The 25,984-nt window shown below is 55.3% G+C and overlaps 1 protein-coding gene across 2 annotated transcripts in view; it reads left to right on the forward strand.

Annotated features, from left to right (window-relative positions):
- The window catches only part of TRAPPC9 (trafficking protein particle complex subunit 9), a 579,880-nt gene that overhangs the window by 49,932 nt on the left and 503,964 nt on the right, over window positions 1-25,984 (forward strand). For both annotated transcript variants that reach the window (XM_062187950.1, XM_062187949.1), the window contains 3 exons: window positions 25-150; window positions 12,921-13,137; window positions 23,687-23,830. In XM_062187950.1, coding sequence (XP_062043934.1) covers window positions 25-150; window positions 12,921-13,137; window positions 23,687-23,830 — 487 coding nt within the window. The remainder of the gene's footprint in view (window positions 1-24; window positions 151-12,920; window positions 13,138-23,686; window positions 23,831-25,984) is intronic.

Below are 25,984 nucleotides of genomic sequence, written 5' to 3' on the forward strand. Positions count from 1 at the left end.
GAGGGTCTCCCTCGTACCCCGCAGTACAAGAACGCCGGGGTGATCGAGCTGGAGGCGTGTGTCAAAGCTGTGCGCGTCCTCGCCATTCAGAAGCGGAGCATGGAGGCCTCGGAGTTCCTGCAGAACGCAGTCTACATCAACCTCCGGCAGGTGAGCGGCGGCTGCCATGAGGGCGGAAGTCCCGGGGTGCTGGGCATTCAGCGGATGCCGCTGGGCTGGGGTTCAGAGTGGCATGGTGCGTGCCATTTGCTAATTCACGTAGTTACTGGTATGTTCTACGTCTTTGTTTGCTTTATGGTATTTTACTTCCAAGATTCAGGATTCTTTTTTGGTTAGACCATGACTTTTTCAGGTTTGAAACCTTGTGAAGCCTGTGCCATTGTAACCCTGTCTGGATTTCTGAGCGTCCCTGACATGAAGTTTGTCTAAGTACTTTATGGGACTCCTTTTGTTTTCTTTCCTTCCTTCCTTGATCTGTTTATTTATTTGAAATGCAGAGTTACATAGAGAGGGAAAGACACAAAAAGAGAGGTCTTCCATCTGTTGGTTTACTCCCCAAATGGCTGCAATGGCCAGGCCAGGGCCAGGTTGAAGCCAGGAGCTTCTTCCAGGTCTCCCACGTGAGTGTAGGGGCCCAAGCACCTGGGCCATCCTCCGCTGCTTTCTCAGGCCTTAAGCAGGAAACTGGATTGGAACTGGAGCAGCCGGATCACAAAGTGCTGTTCATATGAGATACTGGTGTCACAGGTGGTGGTCTAACCTGCTCTGCCACAGCACTGCCCCGTATGGCTCTGTTCACACAGTGTCACTCAACAAACATTAGTCAAATTGGAATCTGAATAGAGGTTCTATAAAACAAACTCCATTAAAGTATTTAGCTGTAAGATAAAGCAGGTTCCCTAAATTGCTAGCCTTGGAAGGATTTTAGACCTTTAGTGGTCTAAGTTGCCTCTTTAAGGGCACAGGATCAGGATGGGACTGCTGTCCCGGTGGCTGAGCAGCCGATAGTGAGGGGGCTGTGGTGCTGGGAGCTGGGGGAACATTGGCAAATCCTGTGCTCGCTGAGCTGAGGGTGTCCTGGATGGGGCACACATCACCAGTGGGGTCAGTGAAAGAATAGGGGCCAAGGAGGAAGTGGAGAAGGGAGTTACCCTAGTGAGGCGCAGGTATGGGGGCAGGGACCGTCCCTGAGGCCATGCACTGGGAGCTGGGCCTGGAGGATGCCCTGGAGGTGGCCAGATGGAGAGAGTGTGGGGACAAGGCAGGGGGCCGCAGAGAGAGGGGCATGGGGTGGGGCGTGGGAGCCGGAGGAGAGGGAGGGGCAGGGAGGGGCGAGTCTGAGCAGGGGGGCTTTCCTGGCCAGGTGAGGGTTGGGAGCTGTTCTAGGAGCAGCAGATTTGATGTGGTCAGATTCCCGTGGAGCTGGGCATGGGAGGTGAACCTGAGGATGAGGAGAGCAGCACTGATTGTGTCCACGGAGGGTGGCACTGTCACGGAAAAGCCGCCGGGCTGAAAACGCAGGAAAGATCCCTGGCAGACACGTGAGAGGGCAGGAGGAGTAAGGCCCGGGGCCCTGCTCGGCGCGGGCTGAGCCACGCCCAGGCCGGGTCCTGAGCAGGGCAGGCTGCAGGGGTCGGGCACAGGGACTGATGATGAGAATGCCCTGTGATAGGCGGGCCGGGGCCTCTGATGGAGGAGAGGGGAGAGAGACGTGAAACCCATGTGACTGACGGGAAGACTCCTGTGATGGGTGCTGGATTGATGGCAGGGACTCCTTTTTCAATAGGGAGACAGAATTGAAATGGAAGCAAAAATGCAGAGTTATTTGCATCTCAGCTGTTTCGATGCTTGATGGCTTGGCGCCATAGTAGAGGGGACTGCTTCAGCGTCAGAGTGGAGCACAAGGACTCCAGGGGCAGACGGCCGGAGTTCGGCTTGGGCGAGGCTTGCAGCCCCACATGCCTTAGTTCTCTTCTCGTCCCAGCGTGTGTCCGGGGTTAGGGACTGGGAGCAAGGCTGCTGAAGAGGTTGTGAGGTGGCTACGGTCAGCCTAATGCCAACGGGAGAGACAAAACTGGAATGAAGGCCACATGCCCAGTAGGAACAAACCAAACAAAAAGCCTCACACGACGCTTGCCTAACGGAATAAGTCACACAGACCGAAGCCATCAGGTGTGCCAGAGTCACGGGTGCGTGGTGTCATCCGGGCGACGTTTCCAGTGCAGCTGGGTAGGAAAAGCGAGCACCTGGCCCTTCAAAGTAGGAGCTTCCGTTCTGTTGAAAACTGCCCAACGAGAGGGCTTCTGCCACCTCTGCTGGTGCTGGGTGGGCGGGGAACCCGCGTCTGCACTCTGTTAGCCTGACATTCCTGCAGCCCTACTAAAGGCTCAGCACGTGCCAGGCTGTGGACTTACAGGGGTGGTGAGGACCCTGCCCCTGAGGCTAATGTCCCCAAGACTGGTGCTGTGCACACACGCTGTGCGTGCTGGTGGTGCTGCGTAGACACGCGGTCCCGGCGCGGTGCGTGCTGGTGGTGCTGTGTAGACACGCGGTCTTGGCGCGGTGCGTGCTGATGATGCTGTGTATACACACGGTCCCGGCGCTGTGCGTGCTGATGGTGCTGTGTAGACACGCGGTCCCGGCGCGGTGTGTGCTGATGGTGCTGCGTAGACACGCGGTCCCGGCACGGTGCGTGCTGGTGGTGCTATATAGACACGTGGTCCCGGCGCGGTGTGTGCTGATGGTGCTGCGTAGACACACGGTCCCGGCGCGGTGCGTGCTGGTGGTGCTGTGTAGACACGCGGTCCCGGCGCGGTGAGTGCTGATGGTGCTGCACACACGCGGTCCTGGCGCGGTGCATGCTGATGGTGCTGCGTAGACACGCGGTCCCGGCGCGGTGCGTGCTGGTGGTGCTGTGTAGACACGCGGTCCCGGCGTGGTGCGTGCTGATGGTGCTGTGTATACACACGGTCCCGGCGTGGTGCGTGCTGATGGTGCTGTGTAGACACGCGGTCCCGGCGCTGTGCGTGCTGATGGTGCTGTGTATACACGCGGTCCCGGTGTGGTGCGTGCTGATGGTGCTGTGTATACATGCGGTCTTGGCGCGGTGTGTGCTGATGATGCTGTGTATACACACGGTCCCGGCGTGGTGCGTGCTGGTGGTGCTGTGTATACACGCGGTCCCGGCATGGTGTGTGCTGATGGTGCTGTGCACACGTGGTCCCGGCATGGTGTGTGCTAATGGTGCTGTGTATACACACGGTCCCGGTGTGGTGCGTGCTGGTGGTGCTGTGTATACACGAGGTCCCAGTGTGGTGTGTGCTGATGGTGCTGGGTACGTATGTGGTGCCGGCGCGGTGCGTGCTGATGGAGGTTAGAGACGTGGCAGAGACCCGGCCGTGTGGAGGTGTGAGGCTTAGAGGGGACCAGCTCAAGTGGGTGGCCAGCTGCTGTGGTTTTGTTTGCAGGGAACTGTGGGAGATCTCCCTCCCTCCCTCCCTCCCTCCCTCCCTCCCTCCCTCCCTTCCCTTCCCTTCCTTCCTTCCTTATTTGAAAGTCAGAGTTACACAGAGAAGGAGAGGCAGAGAGAGAGAGAGAGAGAGAGAGAGAGAGAGAGTCTTCCATCCTCTGGTTCACTCCCCAAATGGCCGCCACAGCCAGAGCTGTGCCAGTCTGGAGCCCCGAGCCTCCTGTGGGTCTGCCGCATGGGTGCAGGGGCCCAAGGACTTGGGCCACCTTCTACTGCTTTCTCAGGCCATAGCAGAGAGCTGGGTTGGAAGTGCAGCAGCTGGGACTTGAACCGGTGCCCATATGAGATGCTGGCACTGCAGGAGGCTTTTTTACCCTCTATTCCACAGTGCCAGCCCCAAGGGGGATGTTTGTAAAGCCATCTGAGGTCAGATCCTGGGCGGCTCATGCATAAAAGTAATGAATTCCGGGCCTTGTCAGGCGAGAGGACCTGACTTTCAAGTTGGGGAGCCTCGCCACGGTGGAGATGGCGTCGGCTGAGCCGGGATCCCTGCCCACCCTGGCCGCGTGTCCGCAGAGCTTGAGCAGGATCTCCCGGCGCCTGTCCCTCTTCCCACTTCCACCGTGAGCTGACACAGCTGAGCCTCAGGGCAGTCAGCCGGATGGAGATGGGCCCCCCGTGCAGGTGCCTGCCCTGTGACGCGACCCTGCGTGGGCCAGTGTGTCAGTATCCGATTGGAGGGCTTAGGGACACATTTTATGATAGCAGAGCCTGGATTCTGCTTTTCACACAGACCCTAAGAAGGCGCAAGGCTGTGGAACGGAGAGCGCGTGTTAGGGAGGCAGGCGGTGGGGGGGCCCGGGACCTGCTGCAGAGATTGCCCCCAGAATCCCCTGGGAACACTCGCTTGCCCTTTGCCACTGGGGGTGTCTGGGGAGATTGGCGTGGTGGCTTTTTGGGACGCTGTTTTCACAGGTGATTGTGTAAATGCACATTTGCTGCTCAGCTCTGCCCCGCCCTGGCCGTGGTGGGGGAGGTGCTGTCTTCCGCGGAGCACTAGAGGGCAGCAGAGGCCCACAGGTAGCCCCACGGACCCCTCTCCACTGCAAAGGTGGGGACTGGGCCTTCTGAGTTTTCCTGGGTGCGATTCTTAGCTGTAGTTGAGTCATCTCCATGTTTGTTTGCCAGACGAGCAGGCAGCAAGATAATGAGTTCTGGTGGGATTTTGTAACAGCAATACATGAGAAGGGCTGTCGTGTGTTCTGAGTTAGAACAAGCTTTGGTTCTTGCTCAGGCGGGCTCTGCCGTAGATCGGATGAGTTGCACCTGTGCCTGGGAATGGTTCTGGCGAACGTGGAAACTGTGAGAGGGGCTGAGAGGTGGCTGCTGCAGGCCCCCCCCCCCTTTTTTTTAAGATTTTGTTTATTTTATTTGAGAGGTGGAGTTACAGACAGTGACGGGGAGAGACAGAGAGAGAGGTCTTCCTTCTGTTGGTTCACTCCCCAAATGGCTGCAACCGCTGGAGCTGCGCCGATCTGAAGCCAGGAGCCAGGAGCTTCCTCTGGGTCTCCCACGTGGGTGTAGAGGCCCAGAGACTTGGCCATCTTCCACTGCTTTCCCAGGCCATAGCAGAGATCTGGTCTGGAAGAGGAGCAGCCGGGACCAGAACCGGCGTCCACATGGTATGCTGGCGCCGCAGGCAGAGGATTAAGCTCCTGCGCCACTGCGCCAGCCCCTGCAGGGCCTCTCTGCTGTGAGACTCCCTGTGCAGATGTGAAGACCCATCAGTCTCCCGCATGTGGACTCGTAGGGGAGGGAGGTCTCTTCACTCACAAAATCAGCGCGGGCTCCCTTCTGTCTGCAGACAGGGCTCGGCTTCACTGGCCTTTCCCTTGGAGGTTCAGCAGAGGGGCTGCGGTCGGTGTGTGGCACTGGCCTTTCCCTTGGAGGTTCAGCAGAGGGGCTGCGGTCGGTGTGTGGCACTGGCCTTTCCCTTGGAGGTTCAGCAGAGGGGCTGCGGTCGGTGTGTGGCACTGACCAGTGGCAGGTGATGTTTGATTTTGCTGTCCGTGAGTCTGGCAGTCCATGTGGAGCTTTTCTAGGTTAGTGGTGAGGTTCATCCTTTGGTGCCCCAGACTCAGGTCTTGAGAGGGGCCGGCACTGTGACGTAGCAGGTAAAGCCACCACATGCAGTGCCAGCCTCCCATATGGGCACGGGTTCAAGACCCAGCTGCTTTGCTCACGATCCAGCTCTCTGCTGTGGCCTGGGAAAGCAGTAGAAGATGGCCCAAGTCCTTGGGCCCCTGCACCCGCGTGGGAGACCCAGAAGAAGCTCTTGGCTTCGGATCGGCACAGCTCCGGCCATTGCGGCCACTTGGGGAGTGAACCAGTGGATGGAAGACCTTTCTCTCTCTCTCTCACTCTCTCTCTCTCTCTCCTTCTCTCTGTGTAACTATGACTTTCAAATAAAAAATGAATCTTAAAAAAAAAAGTCTTAAGAAGTGGGAAGGAGCCATTCACTCCTTCTTGGAGTCATCCTGAGTCGTCAGTGGCATAAGAATGCATATACGGTGCTAGCCAAGTGGCTGCAGTGATGGCGAGGGGGCGCTGGTGAAGTGCTGGGCCGGCGTGCCTGCCTTGCTGGTACGAGCTGTGGGCCCGAGGAACCAGGGCAGCTCCCCCTCTTTGCTGCGTCCCCTTCACACGCACTTGCTAGGTTGTGACTTGGGTGACTTCCTAAAGCCCCTAACTCTCAGTTCCAAGTACAGGGACTCCTGGTTGCAGAGAAGCCTCAGGCTCAGGGAGGTGATATGGCCTGGGCAGAATCAGGCCAAGCTTCAGAGGCGGAGGGCCACAGCAGGCTCCTTGTTTGCCTTTCCTGCTCAAGCCAGCCATCCTCGGGTGGGCACGGGACGCTGGATCACGCCGTCAGCCTGGGCCTGAACTTCCGCCAGGCTCCAGGCAAGCTAGGTGCTACACTGGAGTGCAAGACCTGGGCACTGAACAGATACACGTGAAAATGAGTGACTGCACGTGTGATTAATTCTGCAGAGGACGCATACATGCTTGGTTCTGCAGGTCTGAGAGATTGTCTGGTTGGGGCTGACAGGTAGGATCTGTCCCTCCACGGTCGCCAGTTCAGCGGGGACGCAGGGATGAGTACCGGCTAAGCGGCTGGCTCGTTGCAGGCGTGTAACTGGGCACGCTGCAGATGCCGGCCCTCCCTGCTGGGCTGGTTTGCTGCACTTGGGTGAGAAGTGAGGGCAGGAGAGGGTGCTGCTGCTGTGACCGTGAGGCCCCAGCCCGTGTACTACGTCATGCACCTTTCTCCAACGGCTCAAAGGGTTGCGGTTGATTTTCTTGATTGGTAGGAGGAGATGGCAGTACGGGATGGTTTGGAAGACTGCAAAGCAGCCTGACCTTACCAGACGTGCAAGCACCCTGGGACCGAGGGGCGCTGCAGCCGCTCCCTTGGCCTTCCACACCCCAGTGGCCAGGGAGGGCTCGGAGCGGGTCAGGACCTGTTGCCCTCGATGCTGCTCTGGGCTGCAGCCTTTTTGTTCCTTGTTAATTCTCTGACTAAGGCCATTCATGCTGTCTGCAGGCCGCCCCATTCAGGTTAAGAATGGTCTCTTTAGGGTTTTTGATGCGACTCTGTAATGCAGCTGTTGCCAAGGTGACCCTGCAGAAGCTGGGTGGATGCACACGTAATCCTTGCCACCTCAGGACTTTGTGTCCATTGACGCTCAGAGATGAGGGGTGGGCGGAATTGGGGAGTGAACAGGGTGGCCTGGCGTGAGCAGCCTAGGTGAGGCTGAGCCAGGCTCGCGCCTGGCAGACACAGCTTGGGGGACTTGTTCTCACAGGCACTCGGCTCCGTGCAGGAGAAGGAGAAAGGCGGAGGGAACTGAGAAATTCCTGGGAGAGAGAGACAGGGTGTGCCTGTCCCTTGTGAGGAAGGGGCCGTGAAGAGACCTCTGCTGAATGGGACATGGCAGGCGGTGGCTCTGGAACCCTGGGCTGGAGATGAGGCGCCCCAGTTCTTGGAATCTGTGGCTCAGCCTTTATTTATTAACAATTTAACTTACTTATTTTCATCTTACTTGAAAAGGAGGGAGGAAGAGAAGAGAGAGAAAGGTATCTGCTGGTTCCCTCCCCAAATGTGTGCAACAGCCAGGACTGGGCCAGGCTGAAGCCGGGAGTGGGGACCCCACCTGGGTCACCCAGGGGGTGGCACGAACCCATGTATTGAGCCTTCATCTGCTACCTCTCAGGGTGCTCATTAGCAGGAAGCTGGAATGGGGAGCAGAGAGGACTTGGCTGTCCAGGCACCAGGTCTAGGATACAGGCTTCCCAAGCCGCATCTCAGCCACTGGGCTGCACCCCGGCCCACACCCAATCTTTTTTTTTTTTTGAGATTTATATATTTATTTGAAAGTCAGAGTTACACAGAGAGGGAGAGGGAGGTGGAGGTGGAGGGGGAACAGTAGGCGGAGGGGGAGGGAGGTTTTCTCTCCAATTGGCCTTGATGGCTGGAGCTGATCCAATCCGAAGCCAGGACCCAGGAGTTTCCTCCAGGTCTCCCACACGGGTGCAGGGGCCCAAGGACTTGGGCCATTTTCCACTGCTTTCCTAGGCCATAGCAGAGAGCTGGATCAGAAGTGGAGCAGCTGAGACTTGAACCCACACCCATGTGGGATGCTGGCACTGCAAACGGTGGCTTTACTTGCTGTGTCCCAGCGCTGGCCCCCACACCGAGTCTTTACACTGGACTTTTAGATCTCATTTGTAGCCCAGTGAAGTGGTGGAGGAGGGAGGGGCCTGAGAGCAAAGACAGAGCTGGACCCTGGAGCAGGAGCCCCTTGGCTGCGCCCCCAACTGTGATTCGGAGTGCGGGAGGGGCTGGGAAGGACTCGGGGTGGGAATGTTGCTCCAGGGTTTCCCGCAGGGACTTGTGGAGCACTGGGAGCCCTGGCGCGCGCCGTGGTGCTGTTTCTGTGTTCGCGGTGAGTGACCCTGGAGTGCGTCCGTCCACCTTTAGCCGCTCCTGCTTCCTGCTGTGCATCTTTGTGCTTCGAGCTTCCCTGGTTTCACTCATTTCTCTTCACTCAGGTTTTTGGCTTTTTGTTGCTTTTGTTCTTAAATTATGTGTTTAAAAAAATGACTTCAGGTCCTTTTTTTAAGAACGAGGTGGGGGTTGGGGGACTGTTGCTGTGGCGTAGCAGGCAAAGCCATCATCTGCAGCACCAGCATCCCATGTGGGTGCTGGGTCAAGGCCACTTGTCTCGAGTGGTCTTTGAGCCACTTTCAAAGGGGCTTCGCATACATGTCTGGGCCCCAGGTGCGCACGTCGTGACCGTGCGGCCCACAGAACAATTAGGACAGCGACGTGCCGCCGGATGGTCCTGCAGAGAGCAGCGGGCCGGAAATGAGTGTGGGGATTTGGTCTCAGTTCATGATTCCCTGAGGACCCTGGGCTCGCCTCTTGCCTGACACCGCCGTGCACTCTCCCAGATCCTGGGGCCGTGGGCGCCCGTGTTGCCCCGAGGAACACGGCCCTGTCCTGAAGCCGGTGGGGCTGGTGGCTCGCAAGCAGCTTCCCGGTCAATGGCCGCCTCCCGCTCGGAGGCAGTTGTGCCAGGCTTTTCCGTGAAGGATCTTTTTCAGGGCTTGAGCCGACTTCTGTTCCATGTGCAGTGTGGTGTTTCTTGTCTGCTTTCTCATCATGTCCAGCACTGGGAAGGAGTATGACAGAACACGCTGCTGACCGGCGTATCACGGCCTTCCATGAGAGAAGGAAGCCGCGGACGCTGGTGGCCCGGAGGCTGAGGCTCGTGGTCCTCCCTGGGCTGTCACCTTTGTTTTACCAGGGTCATGTGCTAAGGTCACCATTCGTGTCCCCTCCCCAGCACACAGTGGATGTGAGTTGGTGACACAGGTGTCAGGCACGCCCGCCTCCCCTCCCCAGCCCCGGCGCCGCTGTGCCACACGGGGTGACTTCTCACAGCTGGGCAACAGGAGCTATGTCCTACACATCTGAGTGTCCGTGGGTCACAGGCCTAGCAGAAAACAGGAGGACATCCCCATCACACTTTGCAGGGACCCAGAAAGTAATGTGACCTAGCCCAGGTCACAGTGAGACGTTTCTGTTCATCAGAAACCCCACAGGAGGACAACGTGCTGACAGACCCGGAGAAAGCTCGCCCGGCACCCCGAGGATCTGCGTCCGGGATGCACACAGAACTCCGGCCCCAGACATAATGATCTGGCTCTAAAACCGGCCCCGGGTTGGAGCAACCATTTCCCAGCCGTCCAGGAATCCTGTGGGACTGAGTGTTTTGCTCAAGGTCAGGCCCATCAGGGAGGTGCTCGTGTAGGCACCACAGCTCTGGTGGCATCAGAGGCCGGGGGCACGAGCTGGGGGGTGGGGGAGTGGCTGTTTCACTCCTGAGAACTGACAGCCCAGGGAGTGGCCTGGGGTGGGGACGCAGGATGGGGGAGGGAGACTCCTGGAGTGGCTCCCGTGGTCGAGCCCTTCCTGTTCCTGTGCAAAGTGAGCCCCCCTTCCCACCCTTTTTCCACGCCGTGGGCTCCTTGGCACAGGGCTGGCAGCATCTGCTTGCTGCCGTCTTGCCGTCTCACCTCTGACTCTGGAGGGGTGGCACTGGCCTGTCACCACACAGGGCTCTGAGAGCAGAGCCCTTGCATGTTTGGCTCACTGCCACATCCTTGCCACCGTGCGACAGGCATCTGATACGGAAAATGTGTGTTATGAAACATGACGGATGGATTTCAGAAGTGTTTTGTATACGAAAAAGCCTTACCTTTTTTAATTTCCAAAAAGATTAAACAATATTTATTTATTTTTGCTATATTTGAAAGGCCAAGAGAGACAGGGAGGAATCTTCTATCAGCTGTTTCACTTACCAGATACCTATGAATGTTTCTGGGTCAGGAACATTCCAAGGCCGGGAGCCAGGGATTCAGACTGGCTCCATGGGGATGGATGGTAGGGCCCAAATACTTGAGCTGTCTCTGCTGCCTCCCTGGGGGCACATTAAGCAGGAAGCTGCATTGGAAATAGAGGAGTGGGGACAAAGACCAGGCCCTCCCGTGTGGGACACAGACTTTCCAAGTGATGTCTTAACTGTGGCACCAAATCCCTGCCCCTAAAAAAAGATTAAGAAAATGTATTTTAAAGGTAAGGGGCAAGGTGGGAGGGAGGGGGAAAGAGGGAGAGAGAGAGAAAGAAAGCAAGTGAGCTAACTCCCAACCACTGTTTCACTCCCAAATGCCTGCGCTGGTCGGGGCGGGGCTGGGTGGCAGCCAGGAGCTGGGAACCCAGTCTGGTCCGTCTTGTGAGCAGAGACCCACTCCTGAGCAGTCACTCTGCCTCCTACGATACGCAGTAGCAGGAGGCTGGGAGTAGGAGTGGAGCGGATAGGAACCAGGCACTCCAGCGTGGGATGCAGGTGTCTCAATCAATGTCTTTTTAAAAAAAGATTAATTTTATTTATTTGAAAGAGTGAGGGAGGAAGAGAGGAGAAGGAGAGAGCGAGTGAGCGAGCGAGCTCACTCTTCCATCTACTGGTTCATTCCCCAGAAGGCCACAATAGCTGGAGGAAGAGTGGTGGGTCTCCCCTGTGGGTGGCGAGGGCCCGGGCACTTTGGCCATCTTCCACTACTTTCTCACGTGCATTCGCAGGCAGCTGGGTTTTAAAGTGGAGACACTGGGAAGTGAGTAGGCTCATATGGGATGCTGGCATCGCAGGTGGCGGCCCCATCAGTTTCTTAACCGCTATGCCCAACCCTAAACTTATTTTACTTATTAATTAATTTATTTGAGATTTATTTACTTGAAAGGTGGTGACACAGAGAGAGGAGAGCTGGAGCAGCTAGGACTTGAACCGGCACCCTGGTATGGGATGCTGGTGTCACAAGCGGGGCTTAACTCGCTGCTCCACAAAGCTGGCCTCTCAACTTACCATTCAGTTCTGTGTCTTCACAAAGCTTTTGACGTGTCCTTGGGCTGTTCCCAGGACGAGAACATAGATGAGTTCTGTGGGCTACACTGGGTGGGCGGAGGGACCTGGAGGGCCAGGGCACACTGGGCTCTCCCAGGAGGGCCCAGCGTGCGTGGAGGTGCTGTAGTGTTTCCTTGCAGAGCCAGGGTCCCTGAGCAGCTTTGAAAGGTGCCTGTCTTCGTCCACTCAGGCTTCCACAGAAAAACCCCAAGGAGTGGGGCTTCCCAGCAGCTGATCTGCCCTTCTCGGAGTTTGGGGGGACCCAGGATCAAGGTGGGGCAGGGCTGGTGCTTGGTGAGGGCCTGCTTCCTGGTTTACAGATGGCGTCTTACCGCCACATCCTCAGATGGCACAGGGGGCAGTCCTTCCCCTCCCAGAGGCCCCACCTCTTGACACTGTCAGCCGGGGGTTAGGGTTGCAGCGTGAAGTTTGCAGGACAGAAGCCGGGGTAATGGCTCTGAGCCTGGTTTGAGGAGCGTGGGTCTGGCCGGTGTGTGGGGTTGGACTGAGGGCTGCCAGGAAACGTGGGGAGGAGCCCACTTAGGCTTCCAGGTGAGAGCTGCAAGGCTCCGGCAGGGCCCCAGCAGTGGGCCTGCGAGGAGAGGACGGCAGGGCCTGAAGAACTCTGGCTCGCAGGTGGTCAGAAACGGGTTTATTGCTAGGGTATGATGGGAGAGAGCCATGTCCTTTGGCAGTAGCAAGGTTCTGCTCCTGTTCCCTGCTGAAGGGAGCTGAGGTGCAGTGAGCCAGGGCCCAACCCAAGTCAGCTCTTGTCTCGGACACCTGTTGGCTGTGCGACTCTGCTCACATTACTGGCACCTCCCTGGGCTTCCCCGTCCTTGTCTGTGAGCTGGGGCGATGGCAACTCACAGGATTATTGAGTTGGCTTATCAGGGGGTGCTAAGGTTGCTGGCACATAGTAGGGGCTTTCCGAAATTGAAGTTGCTGCCAGAAACCACTGGGTTGTTGGGGAATTCCGCGAGGTCACTGGTGAAGGAAGTTGTTTCTGTGAGCTGTGAGGTGTCCAGTCTGGCCTAGGCGGTGTCATCGAGAAGCCTGGTCCTTACTGTGCTTGTGTTTCTGAAAGTTGTGTATTTGATGAAAGCCCTGCCAGCATCCTGAGGTGAGCTCTCATTCCTTCCCTTCACGGTGGACGGTAGGGCTGACATCCTGGTGTGCAGCCAGTGCCCTTGTTTCGCAGAGCCTGGGCCTTACCAGCAGGAAGAAGAGTTGCGCTGGGAGCTGGGACCTGGCCAGGGTCTTGGAGTGCCCCTCGGGGTTATCGCGTCTCGGGGCTGGTGCCCGGGCTCTGCCTGCCTGGACGTTCCTGTAGGTCTCTGTCTTATGGAAGAACTGTCTTCACGTGTGTTTCCTTTCCCACTTGGCAGTGTCTCTGAAAGGCTTTTTGCCTCTTTTCTGTGCTTCAGCTTTCAGAAGAAGAAAAAATCCAGCGCTACAGCATCCTGTCCGAGCTCTACGAGCTCATCGGCTTCCACCGCAAGTCGGCCTTCTTCAAACGTGTGGCTGCCATGCAGTGCGTGGCCCCCAGCATCTCGGAGCCTGGCTGGAGGGCATGCTACAAGCTCCTGCTGGAGACGCTGCCCGGCTACAGTCTCTCGCTGGATCCCAACGACTTCAACAGAGGTACCGAGGGGCTGGGCAGTGCTTCCCTGACTCAGTCGTGGGGCTTGGGCACCTGCTGTGCATGGCAGGCACTGTGACTGGTGCAGGCGGCTCAGAGGAGACAGACCCCGCCTGTGCTGGGCACCTGGGAGGACACGTGGTGGAACCGCCTGGCTGTGGCGTGTGGGTGTCCCTGACTGTCCTGGAGCTGACGTGTGCTATCAGCAAAGAACTTGAGATTAATTCCTAGTGAATTTTACTTATCTTATGACACTTAGCTGAGTTAGTAAAAACCAGTGAGCCAGGAATAAATATGAGTGTAAGCACACACAACTGGCTGTCCAGTGGGTGGTAAGTCCTTTTTTATTTTTATTTTAAAATTTATTTTCTTTTTAAAAATATTTATTTTTTTTATTTGAAAGAGTAACAGAGGCAGAGAGAGAGGGAGAGGGAGAGAGAGAGAGATAGATAGAGAGGTCTTCCATCCGCTGGTTCACTCCCCAGATGGCTGCAACAGCCAGAGCTGCGCTGATCCGAGGCTAAGAGCCAGGAGCTTCTTCCGGATCTCCCACGTGGGTACAGGGGCCCAAGCACTTGGGCCATCTTCCACTGCTTTCCCAGGCCATAGCAGAGAGCTGGATTGGGAGAGGAGCAGCCGGGACTAGAACCGGCACCCATATGGGATGTCAATGCTTCAGGCCAGGGCTTTAACCCACTACGCCACAGCGCCAGCCCCTAAAATTTATTTTCATTTATTTGAAAGGTATAGTTACAGAAAGAGAGGGAGAAACACACACACATCTTCCATCTGCTGGTTCACTCCCCAAATGGACCAGGGCCAGGTCTAGGCCAGGAGCCAGGAGCTCCATCCGGGTGTCCCGTGTGGGTGCAGGGGTCCAGGCACTTGGGCCATCTTCTGCTGCTTTCCCAGACTCATTAGCAGGGAGCCGGATCAGAAGTGGAGCAGCCAGGACTTGAACAAGCGTCCACATGGGATGCCAGTGTCATAAGTAGCAGTTTAACCTGCTGTGCCTCAACGCCTGTCCTGGGAGTAAGTTCTTATTCCGAAGTATTCAGGCAGGGCAGTCCATATTTAAAATAAAGCTACAGACCTAACCATAAGTGTCCACATCATAATGCCCAGTATCAGTCAGGCTGGTTAGGAGGCAGAGAGGCCGTGTTTTAGTGACTGTTGGAGGCTGGGGACGTAACGTGCTCTTCTCCAGCTCGGATGTGGGGTTGGTGAAGTTGGACTTGTGGATGTGGAAGGAACAGAGCTGTGCTCTGGGTTGTTGTCTCGACAGGGCACAGGTGGGTCCTGCAGGTGTTGTCTGTATGTGGTCACGTTTGTTCAGTGTGGGACACGGGCCTGACGTTTATCACTGTCAGACATCATCTGTGATGCTCACTCTCATCTGTCCCCAGTTAGGAGTAGGAGCTGGAGTCCTGTCTAACAGGTCTTTTATTTCTTGTTTTAAAGATATATTTATTTATTTGAAAGTCAGGGTTACAGAGGGGATGGGGTAGGGGTGGTGCAGAGAGAGAGAGAGAGCAAGCGAGCTCCTTCATCTTCCATCTATTGGTTCACTCCCCAGAGGGCTGGTGTCTTCCACATGGTGGAAGGGCCCGAGTACTTGGTACATAATCTGCTGCCTCCCAAGGTGCATTAGCAGGGAGCTGGATTGGAAGTGGAGCAGCTGGGGCTCAAGTTGGCACTCATATAGGATGCTGGCTTCATAGGTGGCAGCTTACCCCGCTGTGCCACAATGCCCACCCTCACCTGTGACTCTTGGTGGAATCTCAGTTACTTGCAGTTTTGGAAATCACAAGTAAAGCAGCCACAAATGTTCATGTGCAAGGTTTTGTGTGGACGCAAGTTCTTGACTCACTTGGGCAAATACCCAGGAGTGTTACTACTGGATCGTGTAGTAAGGGATGCTGGTGTTCTACAAGAAGCTACCAGACTCTCTTCCACGGTGGCTGTGCCATTTTGAATCCCCACTGGCAGTGAATGGGGTTTCCTGTTGCCCCAAGACCCTGCTAGGGTTTGGTGGTGGTAGTGTTTTGGTGTTGGCTCTTCTGGAAGGCGTATCCTGGTATCTCATTTTAATTTGCATTTCTCTAATGACCCATGGTACTAGACATATGTTTATATACTTAATGACCATCTGTGTATCTTTGGTGAGGTATTCAGATCTCTTGCCATTTTTTATTTTGTTTGAATAATAGAGAGAAAAAGAGACAGAGACAAAGGCAGAGACAGAGACAGAGACAGATGGACAAGAGGGAGCTTCAATTTGCTGGTTTACTCTTCAAATATCTGTAACAGCCCGGGTGAGACCAGGCCAAATCCAGGAGCCTGGGAATCTGTCTGGGTCTTGCAGGTACTTGGCAGGACCTCAAGTACCTGAACCATCATCTGTTTTCTCTCTTGATGTGCATTAGCAAGAAGATGGGTAAGAAGTGGAGCTAGGGGGCTGGCGCTGTGGCATAGTGGGTAAAGCCTCTGCCTGCAATGCCAGCATCCCATATGGGCACTGGTTCGAGTCCTGGCTGCTCCACTTCCAATCCAGCTCTCTGCTATGGTCTGGGAAAGCAATAGAAAGTGGCCCAAGTCCTGGCTCCTGGCTTCGGATCAGTTCAGCTCCAGCTGTTGAGACCATTTGAGGAGTGAACCAATAGACAGAAGACCTCTCTGTCTCTCTCTATGTCTCTGCCTCTGCCTCTCTGTAACTCTGCCTTTCAAACAAATAGATAAAAATCCTTGGGAAAAAAAAAAAAAAAAAAGAAGTGGAGCCAGGACTTGAACCCGTGGGACTTGAACCCAGGGCTCTGGTGCAGGATGCAGGTGCCCCACGTGGTTTCTTAGAAGCCACTGCACCAGACGCCTGCCCTCTTGCCCATTTTTAAATTGAGTCCTGGCTTTCTCACTGTTGAGTTTTAAGCGGCGGCCATTGGAGGGTGAACCAACAGCAAAGGAAGACCTTTCTCTCTCTCTCTCTCTCTCACTGTCCACTCTGCCTGTCAAAAAAAAAAAAAAAGAGTTCTTTGTGTAGTTTAGCAGTAGTCCTTTATTAGGTGTGTCTTTTCCAAGTAGTTCTTCTTGTTTTTGTGTCTTCCCGTTCTCTCAGTAGTGTTTTACGTGCAGCAGATGTGTCTGGTGTCTGCTTTTCATGACACAGAGCGGCTCAGTTCTCTCTCTCTCATGGATTATGCCTTTGATGCTGCAGCTAAGAAGTCATTAGGGTACTCTTCTAGGTCATCTAGGTTTTGGAGTGTTAACTCCTAGCAGTGTATTTTCAGTGACGTGACTAGAGCAGCTGCCTCGCCACTATGGCCTGCATGAGGGGTTCTGGGCCTGCCTGCCTGTCCACATGCCTGGCTGAGGGCTGGGTGAGGCCAGTGCAAGGGATGCCTCTGTCCGTGTCATAAACAGCGATGTTCTTGGAATTTGTGCCTGTGCCCTGGGGTGAGCTTACCCAGGCACCTTTCTTTTTTATTTTTATTTATTTATTTTTTAAAAGATTTATTTTTTTATTTGAAAGGTAGAATTACAGAGAGACAGAGGCAGAGAGAGAGAGAGAGAGAGAGAGAGAGAGAGAAGAGGAGAGGAGAGGAGAGACAGAGACAGAGACAGAGGTCTTAATCTGCGGGTTCATTCTCCAGATGGCCATAATGGCCATAGCTGCGCCGATCCGAAGCCAGGAGCCAGGAGCTTCTTCCTGGTCTCCCACACAGGTGCAGGGACCCAAGGACTTGCGCCATCTTCCACTGCTTTCCCAGGCCATAGCAGAGAGCGAAATCAGAAGTGGAGCAGCTGGGATTTGAACCAGCGCCCATATGGAATGCTGACACTGCAGGTGGCTGCTTTACCCACTGTACCACAGTGCCAGTCCCTATTTATTTATTTTAAAGGATTATTTTATTTATTTGAAAGGGAGAATTACGGGGGCAGGGGGAGAGAGCGAGCGAGAGCGAGCACTTCCGTCCTCTGTTTCACTCCCCAAATGGCCGTAATGGGTGGGATGCTGAAGCCAGGAGCCAGGAGCCTCCACTGGACCTCCCATGTGGGTGTAGACCAAGCACTTGGGCTATCTTCCTCTGGTTTCCCAGGTATACTAACAGAGAGCTGGATGCAAAGTTGAGCAGTCTGTGTACTCGAACTTGTGCCCATATGGGATTTGGTGTTGCAGGTGGCAGATTAACCTATTGTGCCCCCCTTTCTTTCTTTTCTTTTTTTTTTTTTTTAAGATTTTATTTATTTATTTATTTGAAAGGAAGATGGATAGTTAGAGAGAGTTAGAGTTAGAGTTAGAGTTAGAGTTAGAGAGAGAGAGAGAGAGAGAGAGAAAGAGACTGAGTTCTTCTATTTTCTGGTTTACTCGTCAGATGCCCACAATGGCTGGGGCTGGGCCAGGCTGAAGCCAGGAGCCCAGAGCAGTACTGAGCCTCCATGTGGGTGGCAGGGGCCGTCCTCCATTGCTCTCCCAGGCACATAGCAGGGAGCTGGATCTGAAGGGGAGCAGCTGGGAGCAGAACAGGTGCTCATATGGATGCTGGTGTTGCAGGCGACAGCTTAACCTACTGTGCCACAGCACTGGCCCCAGAGGGGTGTCTTCCTGCCACACACGGGCGCTGGCCAGGCCTGATGAGCGCCATGAGGACTTGACCAAGTGGAGTGTCATTGCCAAGGTTGTGCTGTTCTTGACCTTGGCCAAGTCACTGTGTGTCTGGAGGATAGGGGAGCCAGCGGGTCATCCCCGTGGGGTGCTTAGCATAGTCCCAGCGACAGTCTGCAACCGTTCATGTTCTCTGAGATGTGTGGTCTCGGGCTAGAGCTCTCCAGCCTCCCCCAGGCCAGTGGCTTCCTTGCTCCCTCGGAGTACTGCCGATGAGTCCGAGTTAAGGGCAGAGAAAGCTGGGCAGCCCTGGCCCCGGGGGTGGGGGATGTTCAGGAGGGCAGAGCTGCAGGTGGAAACGCTGAGAACCAGCCCCCATCTGAGGAGGCAGAGCTGGCCTCCTTCAGTATTCCGGAGACTGCTGGGGAGAGGGAAGAGAGGAGAGAGGGTTGAGAGCATCACACGTTTCTTTGTGGGAAGAAGGGAAGTGCATTTTCAGAGGCTTCTGTGTACTCTGTGAATGGAGTCCCCATTTGGTGCACTTTGGAGAGACTTCAGGCAAGATGGAAATTGCTCGAGTCAGTTCTTTTGTGTCCTTTGAATATCTCTGCAGGCTGGCCCCTGGGTAAAAGCTACCTGGGCTTCCTCAAGGTGCAGGAGGAGTGGCTTGGACTTCTCCTTTGTGTATGGGAGCCAATTACCCATCTCGCCCGCGCCAGCCCGATCCCAGGCCTTGGCAGCTCTTCCTGCTTCCTGGGCTGCGCAGCCCTGTTCCTCACGTGCGCGACTCCTCGCTCTTCAGCTCTCAGCGGAATGTCCCCCGTGGGCCCCACGGCTCCACTGGGATCCTTTGTTTTTCCCTTTTTTGAATTCTGTTGTTCTTCCCTTCACCACTTCTCAGTCTTTAATGCAGTTTAAAGACGCTCGGGCATTGTTGAATGCCTGTCTCCGTCCGCAGCCTGTCAGCCCCGAGGAGGCAGAGTTCCCTGCAGTTTTTGTGCCTGGGACACCCTCTGGTGCCCACGTGAACCCCGGTAAGCAGCCAGGGCCACACCCTGGTAAGCAGCGAGGGCAACATGGTTGTCAGCATTTATTGAATAAGGTTTGTTTCTTGCCCTTAATTTTGAAGTCTGATGAACGAAACATATTTCTTTTGGAAAATAAAACAGGGCCTGCTTCCAAATGATTTGTCCCCGTGTCTCCATTAGCCATCATTCTGTGAACGAGGGTCAGGGACTGAGACCAAGTAAAGTAAAAATGATAAATGTCAGCTGGCTATATATTTGTAAATGTTTGTTTATTTACTTGAAAGGCTGAGAGAGAGAGAGAGAGAGAGAAATATTGATTGATTTTCTATCTGCTGGGTCGTTGCCCAAATGCCCACAGCAGCCAAGGCTGGGCCAGGCTGAAGCCAGGAGCCAGGATCTCCAGCTGGGTCTCCCACATGAATGACAGGGACCCAAGTGTTGGACCGTCTGCTCCCAGCATGCAGTAACAGGAAGCTGGATCGGGAGCGGAGGTGCCAGAAGCAGTCTCTCTGATTTGGGACGCAGCGTTCCAAGTGGAGGTTTACCGCACTTTGCCCCAGAGCCTGCCCTGGCTTGCTGTAATTTGAACAGAAAGCAGAAGTCGCTTCAAGCTCCATTTCCACTGCTGCTCTGGACCGCCGTAGACATTCTGCTGAGAAGGTATTGGAAATCTCCAGCCTTGTCCCTATGAGTGAGAGGAAAGTCGCCTGTGTTCTCAGGCGCTAAAATGTCTGCTGTGGCGCTCTTGAGATGGACGTTGGCGGGAGCTGGTTGTAGCCGCGCAGCTGAGGGCTGTGTGTTTGCCCACATCCGGGCCTGCAGGCCCTTCTCTGTGTTGCTCTGTTTGAAGATTTCTGATGATGCCTTTTCCTAAATGAAGGATTACATTTGCCCCCTGAGCTGTGAGGACAGGCTTGGTAAGGAGAAGCGATTGGCTCGCAGGCAGTGGTTGGATGCACACAGTGAACCCCAAATCAGCAAACTTTCCAATTATGGGGGTGTCAGAAGTTTTATCACTGGGTCATTTGCTGCAGGTCTTTCTTAAACAATCATGTGTCATAGGAGGAACAGTCTGAATCCCATGGAAATTGTGACTTGCACGCAGTTTACTGTTAAGGACGTGCACGCTGGGTCTTATGCTTATTGCCTGTGGTAGGAACTGGCTCGTTGTCCATTTAAAAAAACTCAGCAGTGCCATTTGTCCAATTCTTACACGCGAAGCGAAGGGGTTAGTTAAATTGGTTCTTTCTGAGTCATAGTCAGATTGGTCGTGACGTTGATTTCAGGTTGTCCTTTAAGAAAATCTCTCCTTTTGGTTTGGCGTTGGATCTTAGCCTCTTCGACGGTATGGAAATACTGCAGGCACTCAGCTTTCATTCCTGCTTGCAGTTGTTGTGTGAAACGTGCCACCATTTTACTCTCCAAAAGATTTCTGGAAGATAAACAGTGCACCAGGATATTAGGTGGTGCCGTTTGTGTGTCTGGTCAGTTCCAAGAATATGAATCGATAAGTTATTATGAGATGGCTTAAATATGCATAAATTATCGAGAGTGTTGCAATGAGCCCATCACCCAGATCAAACGGCTGTCAAGACTCTCCCACGTTCACTCTGTGTTTGTGGTCCTCTCCTCCCATTCACTCTCTGTTGGAGGATTCTACAGCAAATCTCTGGGCTCACCCTGTGTCCCTCCTCCCTCCGTGAGTATACATGTCTGTAGAGCAGGTGGTGTTCCTCCCTCTGTCCCCGCTCCTGCCAAATGCCAAGGGTGCAGCAGGCATCCTGCAAGTAAGACCCACTCTGGCTTTCGAGGAGGTGCGGGATGCATGGGGACGTGGCCTCATGTGCCCGTCAGGTAACACCTGTGCATGGCCCAGGGGAATGGAGGAAATGGGTCTGGACATTTGTGTAGGGAAGGACAGAAGGAGAAGAGGCCAGCGAGTGCTGGAACTGGAGCAACTCTTTCAGCAGAGTCTTCAAACAGCATTCTTGGGCAGGTGTTTGGCCTAGCAGTTAAGATGCTGGCTCCACATCAGACTACCTGGATCTGGTCCTGCTTCTGGCTCCTGATTCCAGCTTCCTGCTGCTGACCTGGGAGGCAGCTGGTGATGGGTCAGGTAGCGTCTGGGTGCCTGCCACCTTTAGGGATGACTTTGATTGCATTCCTGGCTTCTGGTTTGGGCTGGCACTTGGGAAGTGAACCAGTGGATGGGAGCGCTCCATCTCTGTATCACTGCCTCTTACAGAGTGAAGGAGAGAGGGGGCTAGCAGAGGCGAGGGTGCAGTAGGAGTGGTCCACGCCATCCACCACGGTGGCGAAGGAGGCTGCCCGTCTTGTTCCGTTGACTCATCAACCAGGCCAACCGAGTGCATGATTGCTGCAGGCCCTGTGCGGGGGTCCCAGAATGACCACCATACAGTCTGCAGAAGGTTTACCCTATAAACTGGTCAGTAGAGACCAGAGAATGGAGGCCACGTTCCTGGGGGCACAGTGCAGGAGGCTGGATCTTTAACTCCAGCGTTAAAGGTGACGTTGAGTGTTGGCCATGTCGTGTTCATTGAGCAATACCGACGGCAGCTGGTGATTCTGGTTTATGATGGACAAGCTGCGGAAGCCTGTTGTATTAACCCCCAACATTATGATGGACACTGCTGTCGCCACCTTCTTATCCGGATCCCACTGCAGAGGGTGCCCCGCCCATGCCAGTGTCACCCTGCCCTCAGCCACTGAGCCCATTGCCTGGCTGGCCCTAGGACAATGACCCTTGCCCGAGGGCAGGTGCTTTGTCACTCTTCTTCTGTGTCCTGTCCCAGTGGGTTCCTGTGAACTGGCAGACCTCAGTGAGTGGTAGTTTTGTCTGAACCTCTGAATAACACCTGTGTCTATTTTTCTTTTCTTTTTAAAGATCTATTTTTTTTTTTTAATTTTAAAAGAGTTACAGAGAGAGAGCGATCTATCCGAGGGCTCACTCCTCAGTTGGCCACCATGGCCAGCTCTGGGGCAGGTCGAAGCCATGAGTCAGGAGCTTTTTCCGGGTCTCCCATGTGGGTGCAGGGGCCTAAGCACTTGGGCTGTCCTCCACTTGCTTTCCCAGGCCTATTAGCAAGGAGCTGGTTGGGAAGAGGAGCAACTGGGACACAAACCGTGGCATCGCAGGTGGTGCCTTTACCTGCTGCGCCATAGCGCCCGCCCCATGTGTGTGCTTTTCACAGCCTCCTGGACTGGGGGACCAGTGATCAAGCAATCTGCCTGACTGTTGGAGCCCTTGGGCGTCAGGTGTTAAGAACTCAGAGTTCCTGCCTGCCCTCTGGCTTTGTGGAAATCTCTGTCTTGTATGGAGCGAGTGGAGCATTCTGTAATCCGGAGTCTCCGTGAGACTCTGCTCGTGTGCCCCTCATGCACCCAGAGGTGGTGGCCACTTGGGGTCACTGCTGAGCGCCCAGCAGGGTCATGAACTCGAGTGGCCTTGAGGTAGTCCTGGATGACTGACACGTAGTCCCCTAACTCCCAGCACGGGGCAGCAGCTTGCTGGGTGTGGGGTCTTATTAGGTCACAAGGTGGTGCCTGCTGCCTCCTGGGAAAAGGAGCAGCCCGTGCTGAGACTGCCTCGTCTTAAAGAGATGCTTGTCAGTCGGCTCTGCGTCCCATTTCCCCACCTTTGATGTCAGCCGTGCTAAACGGTTCTGGTGGGAGCAGTCCTGACAGTGCGTTGAGACCTCGCCCTCCAGCGTAGCTGGTCACTCTCTGCATTGTTCTCGTACTTTAGAGGCTTGTTGTACTTGTTAACTTCACATTCTTCGTTGTTTATACTGAAGGCCCATCAAATACCAGTATTTTCTTTTCTTTTTTTTTTGACAGACAGACTTAGACAGTGAGAGAGAGACAGAGAACCTTTTCTGTTGGTTCACCCCCCAAATCGCCTCTACGGCTGGTGCGCTGCACCAATCCGAAGCCAGGATCCAGGTGCTTTTCCTGGTCTCCCATGCGGGTGCAGGGCCCAAGGACCTGGGCCATCCTCCACTGCCCTCCTGGGCCACAGCAGAGAGCTGGACTGGAAGAGGAGCGACCGGGACAGAATCTGGCGCCCCAACCGGGGCTAGAACCCGGGGTGCCGGAGCCACAGGAGGATTAGCCAAGTGAACCGCGGCAATGGCCCATACCAGTATTTTCTTGAAACAGATTATGCGTGGAACTGCAATGCATGCCGTCGAAAATGTCATCTTTAGTTCTAAACGTATCATGGTTCCCAAGTGGGACATTTTTGAACTTGTGTCTTTGGAGAAGACAGGAAATTTGAGGGTATTCCACAAATTTCATAGAAAGTGGAATTAAAAAGTAAGTTTATTCTGGGGCAACAGTTTTGAAATCCATGTAGATGTGGGTCTTCAGAAGCTTCAAGCAAAATGTGTGATATGAAAAACTTGCATGTATATAAGTTTTTTTTTTGCATTAAAATAAAAATTATCTTTTGATTCCATTTTCCCATGGCTTTTTGGGGGCACGTTCATATGACATCAAGCATATTTATTTATTTTTTTTATTTTTGACAGGCAGAGTGGACAGTAGAGGGAGACAGAGAGAAAGGTCTTCCTTTTTGCTGTTGGTTCACCCTCCAATGGCCGCCGTGGTAGCGCGCTCCCTGGCCACAGCAGAGAGCAGGCCTGGAAGAGGGGCAACTGGGACAGGATCAGTGCCCCGACCGGGACTAGAACCCGGTGTGCCGGTGCTGCAAGGCGGAGGATTAGCCTACTGAGCCACGGCGCCGGCCGACATCAAGCATATTTCTAACACACAGAAAACTTGCGACTTGAGAGTCCTTTTCCAGGGCCGGTGAACATAGCTCTGCTGCCCCTGCATTGTCTGTGCATGGGCACGTTACCCGGCTTCCTGCCCCTCGGTGACGCCGTCTCCCTCTCGTTGCAGGCACGCACAGGGGCTGGGCTGCCGTCCAGATGCGTTTGCTGCACGAGCTGGTCTATGCCTCCCGACGGATGGGGAACCCTGCTCTGTCCGTGAGGCACCTGTCCTTCCTCCTGCAGACCATGCTGGACTTCCTGTCCGACCAAGGTAAGGCCAAGCCGGGGAGCGGGAACAAGAGCCCTCTGAGCGCTGCTCATGGAAACCCTGGGTTTCCAGCTCCTTGTAAGTGCGAAAGCACCAGGCTCTGCCCTGCCCTGCCCTGTGCACCCCGGGCTGCTGCTCCTTCCTCCTGTGCCCCTCCCCTCCCTGGTCCTCTGCGCCAGACGCTGCTCTTGCCATGGCCTCTCAGCTCCCTCTCCAGCCTCCTTGGGTGTCAGAGTCTCTCATGGAGGGATGTGCATGGCTCCTGACTACGCAGCCCAGGGGATTTTTACAAAGTGCCCCCCCCCCCCCCCGCTCCCCACTCGCCTCAGTGGAACAGGCACCCAGCTCAGAAATGGAACACACCTGGGGCCTTGTGCCCCCTCTGGCCACTGTTCCTGGTCAGGGCTGCTTCTGTCTGGGCTTCCAGAGCCATAGGCTTCCACAAGCCACCCGCTTGGCCCGTGGTGCCCTGGGGCTCCCGTCACTGCCCTGGGTGTCCCCTGGAGGGCATTCTGAGCCCTGGCTGTGTTCACGTTGCTGCAGCGGCACCTGAGGCAAGCAGCTGTGGGCAGCGGGGGCTCTGCCTCCTGTCACCTCGTGCAGGGGACGGCACTGGTTGTTCCTCGGGGAAGGGTTCTTCCATGCTGAGATTACTGTGTAGGAAGTGTGCTAGGGGGTCCTCATGGGATCCACACCCCATGAAGCAAGGGGAGAGAGGCAGGAGGGACACAGGGAGAAGGTGGGCCTCAGTGGCCCCTGCATAACTGTGTGTTGGGAGGTCCTGCTGAGCATCCTCTGTTGCCCCAAGGAGGCTGCAGCTTCCTGCTCCCTCCCTGAGCTGTGACTGGATGTAGGCTGCACTGGGTGACGTTGTGTCCTCAGTAGTGAGTGGAGAAGGCCTCAGCTTGCCCAGCGAGGCCTGTGCAGCTGGACGGCCATCAGAGAGAGCTGTTGCTTGCCATGAGGGCGGGCAGGGACTGTGCCCTCCTGTACTGGGCTGGGCCCCAGCTGTCCTGAGAGGTGGACTCTCACACGAGGCCTCCAGCTGAGGATGACTCTGGGAGCGCCTGGGAAGCAGGCTGTCTGCCCTGGGAGACGGTCTGGGCGGTGTGTCGTGTCCATTGCAGCACTGCTCCTGTCACTGCAGCTATACACGTGGGGGCCCAAGACACCCACTGCCCACTGCCCACTCCCTCACCCCTCATCCTCATGTACCGAATTTCATGTTCCTCTGTCTTCACACTTCAATTTTAAGAAAAATTAAATTTAAGGCTGGCGCTGCGGCTTATTAGGCTAATCCTCTGCCTGTGGCGCCGGCACACCGGGTTCTAGTCCCTGTTGGGGTGCCAGATTCTGTCCCGGTTGCTCCTCTTCCAGTCCAGCTCTCTGCTGTGGTCCGGGAAGGCAGTGGAGGATGGCCCAAGTGCTTGGGCCCTGCACCCACATGGGAGACCAGGAGAAGCACCCGGCTCCTGGCTTCGGATCAGCGTGGTGTGCCAGCTGCATTGCGCTGGCCGCAGCAGCCATTGTGGGGTGAACCAACAGAGAAGGGAATACCTTTCTCTCTGTCTCTCTCTTTCAGTGTCCACTCTGCCTGTCAAAAAAAATTAAATTTATTTTCATTTTATTCGAAAGGCAGAGAATGAGAGACAGATCTTTCATGTGCTGTTTTACTCTCCAGTGTCCACAGCAGCCAGGGCTGGGCCAGGCTGAAGCCAGGAAGCAGGAGCTCCATCCCATGTGCGTCCAGGGCTGCCTGCCAGAGTGCCTAGCAGCAGGAAGCTTCATTGGAAGTGGAGCAGCTGGGACTTGTACCAGGCACATGGCACAGGGGATGCGAGTGGCCACTTAGTGGATGCCGCTGTTGCAGGTGGCTGCTCTACCGGCCGCGCCGTAGCACTGGCCCCAGCGCCGGCACTCTTGAAAGAAGACGTCTGTTCTTCCGCAGCGGTCTCTGTTAGCAGTGAGCCCTCCTTCCTTCCTGTGGCTGTGCGGCATTCTGCGGGGTGGGAGGGCTGTGCTGCACCTCCAGTGCCCCCAGCGAAGCGCCGCTGTGACAGGGCCCCTCTCCAGCGGCTGCACGCGGTGTCCTCTCTGCCCTGCCTTGCAGAGCAAGGTCACCACAGCTGGCTTCATGAGCCATTTGCGCTCTGGGGC

The sequence above is a fragment of the Lepus europaeus genome, chromosome 4, assembly GCF_033115175.1.
Source record: "Lepus europaeus isolate LE1 chromosome 4, mLepTim1.pri, whole genome shotgun sequence".
Taxonomy (NCBI): domain Eukaryota; kingdom Metazoa; phylum Chordata; class Mammalia; order Lagomorpha; family Leporidae; genus Lepus; species Lepus europaeus.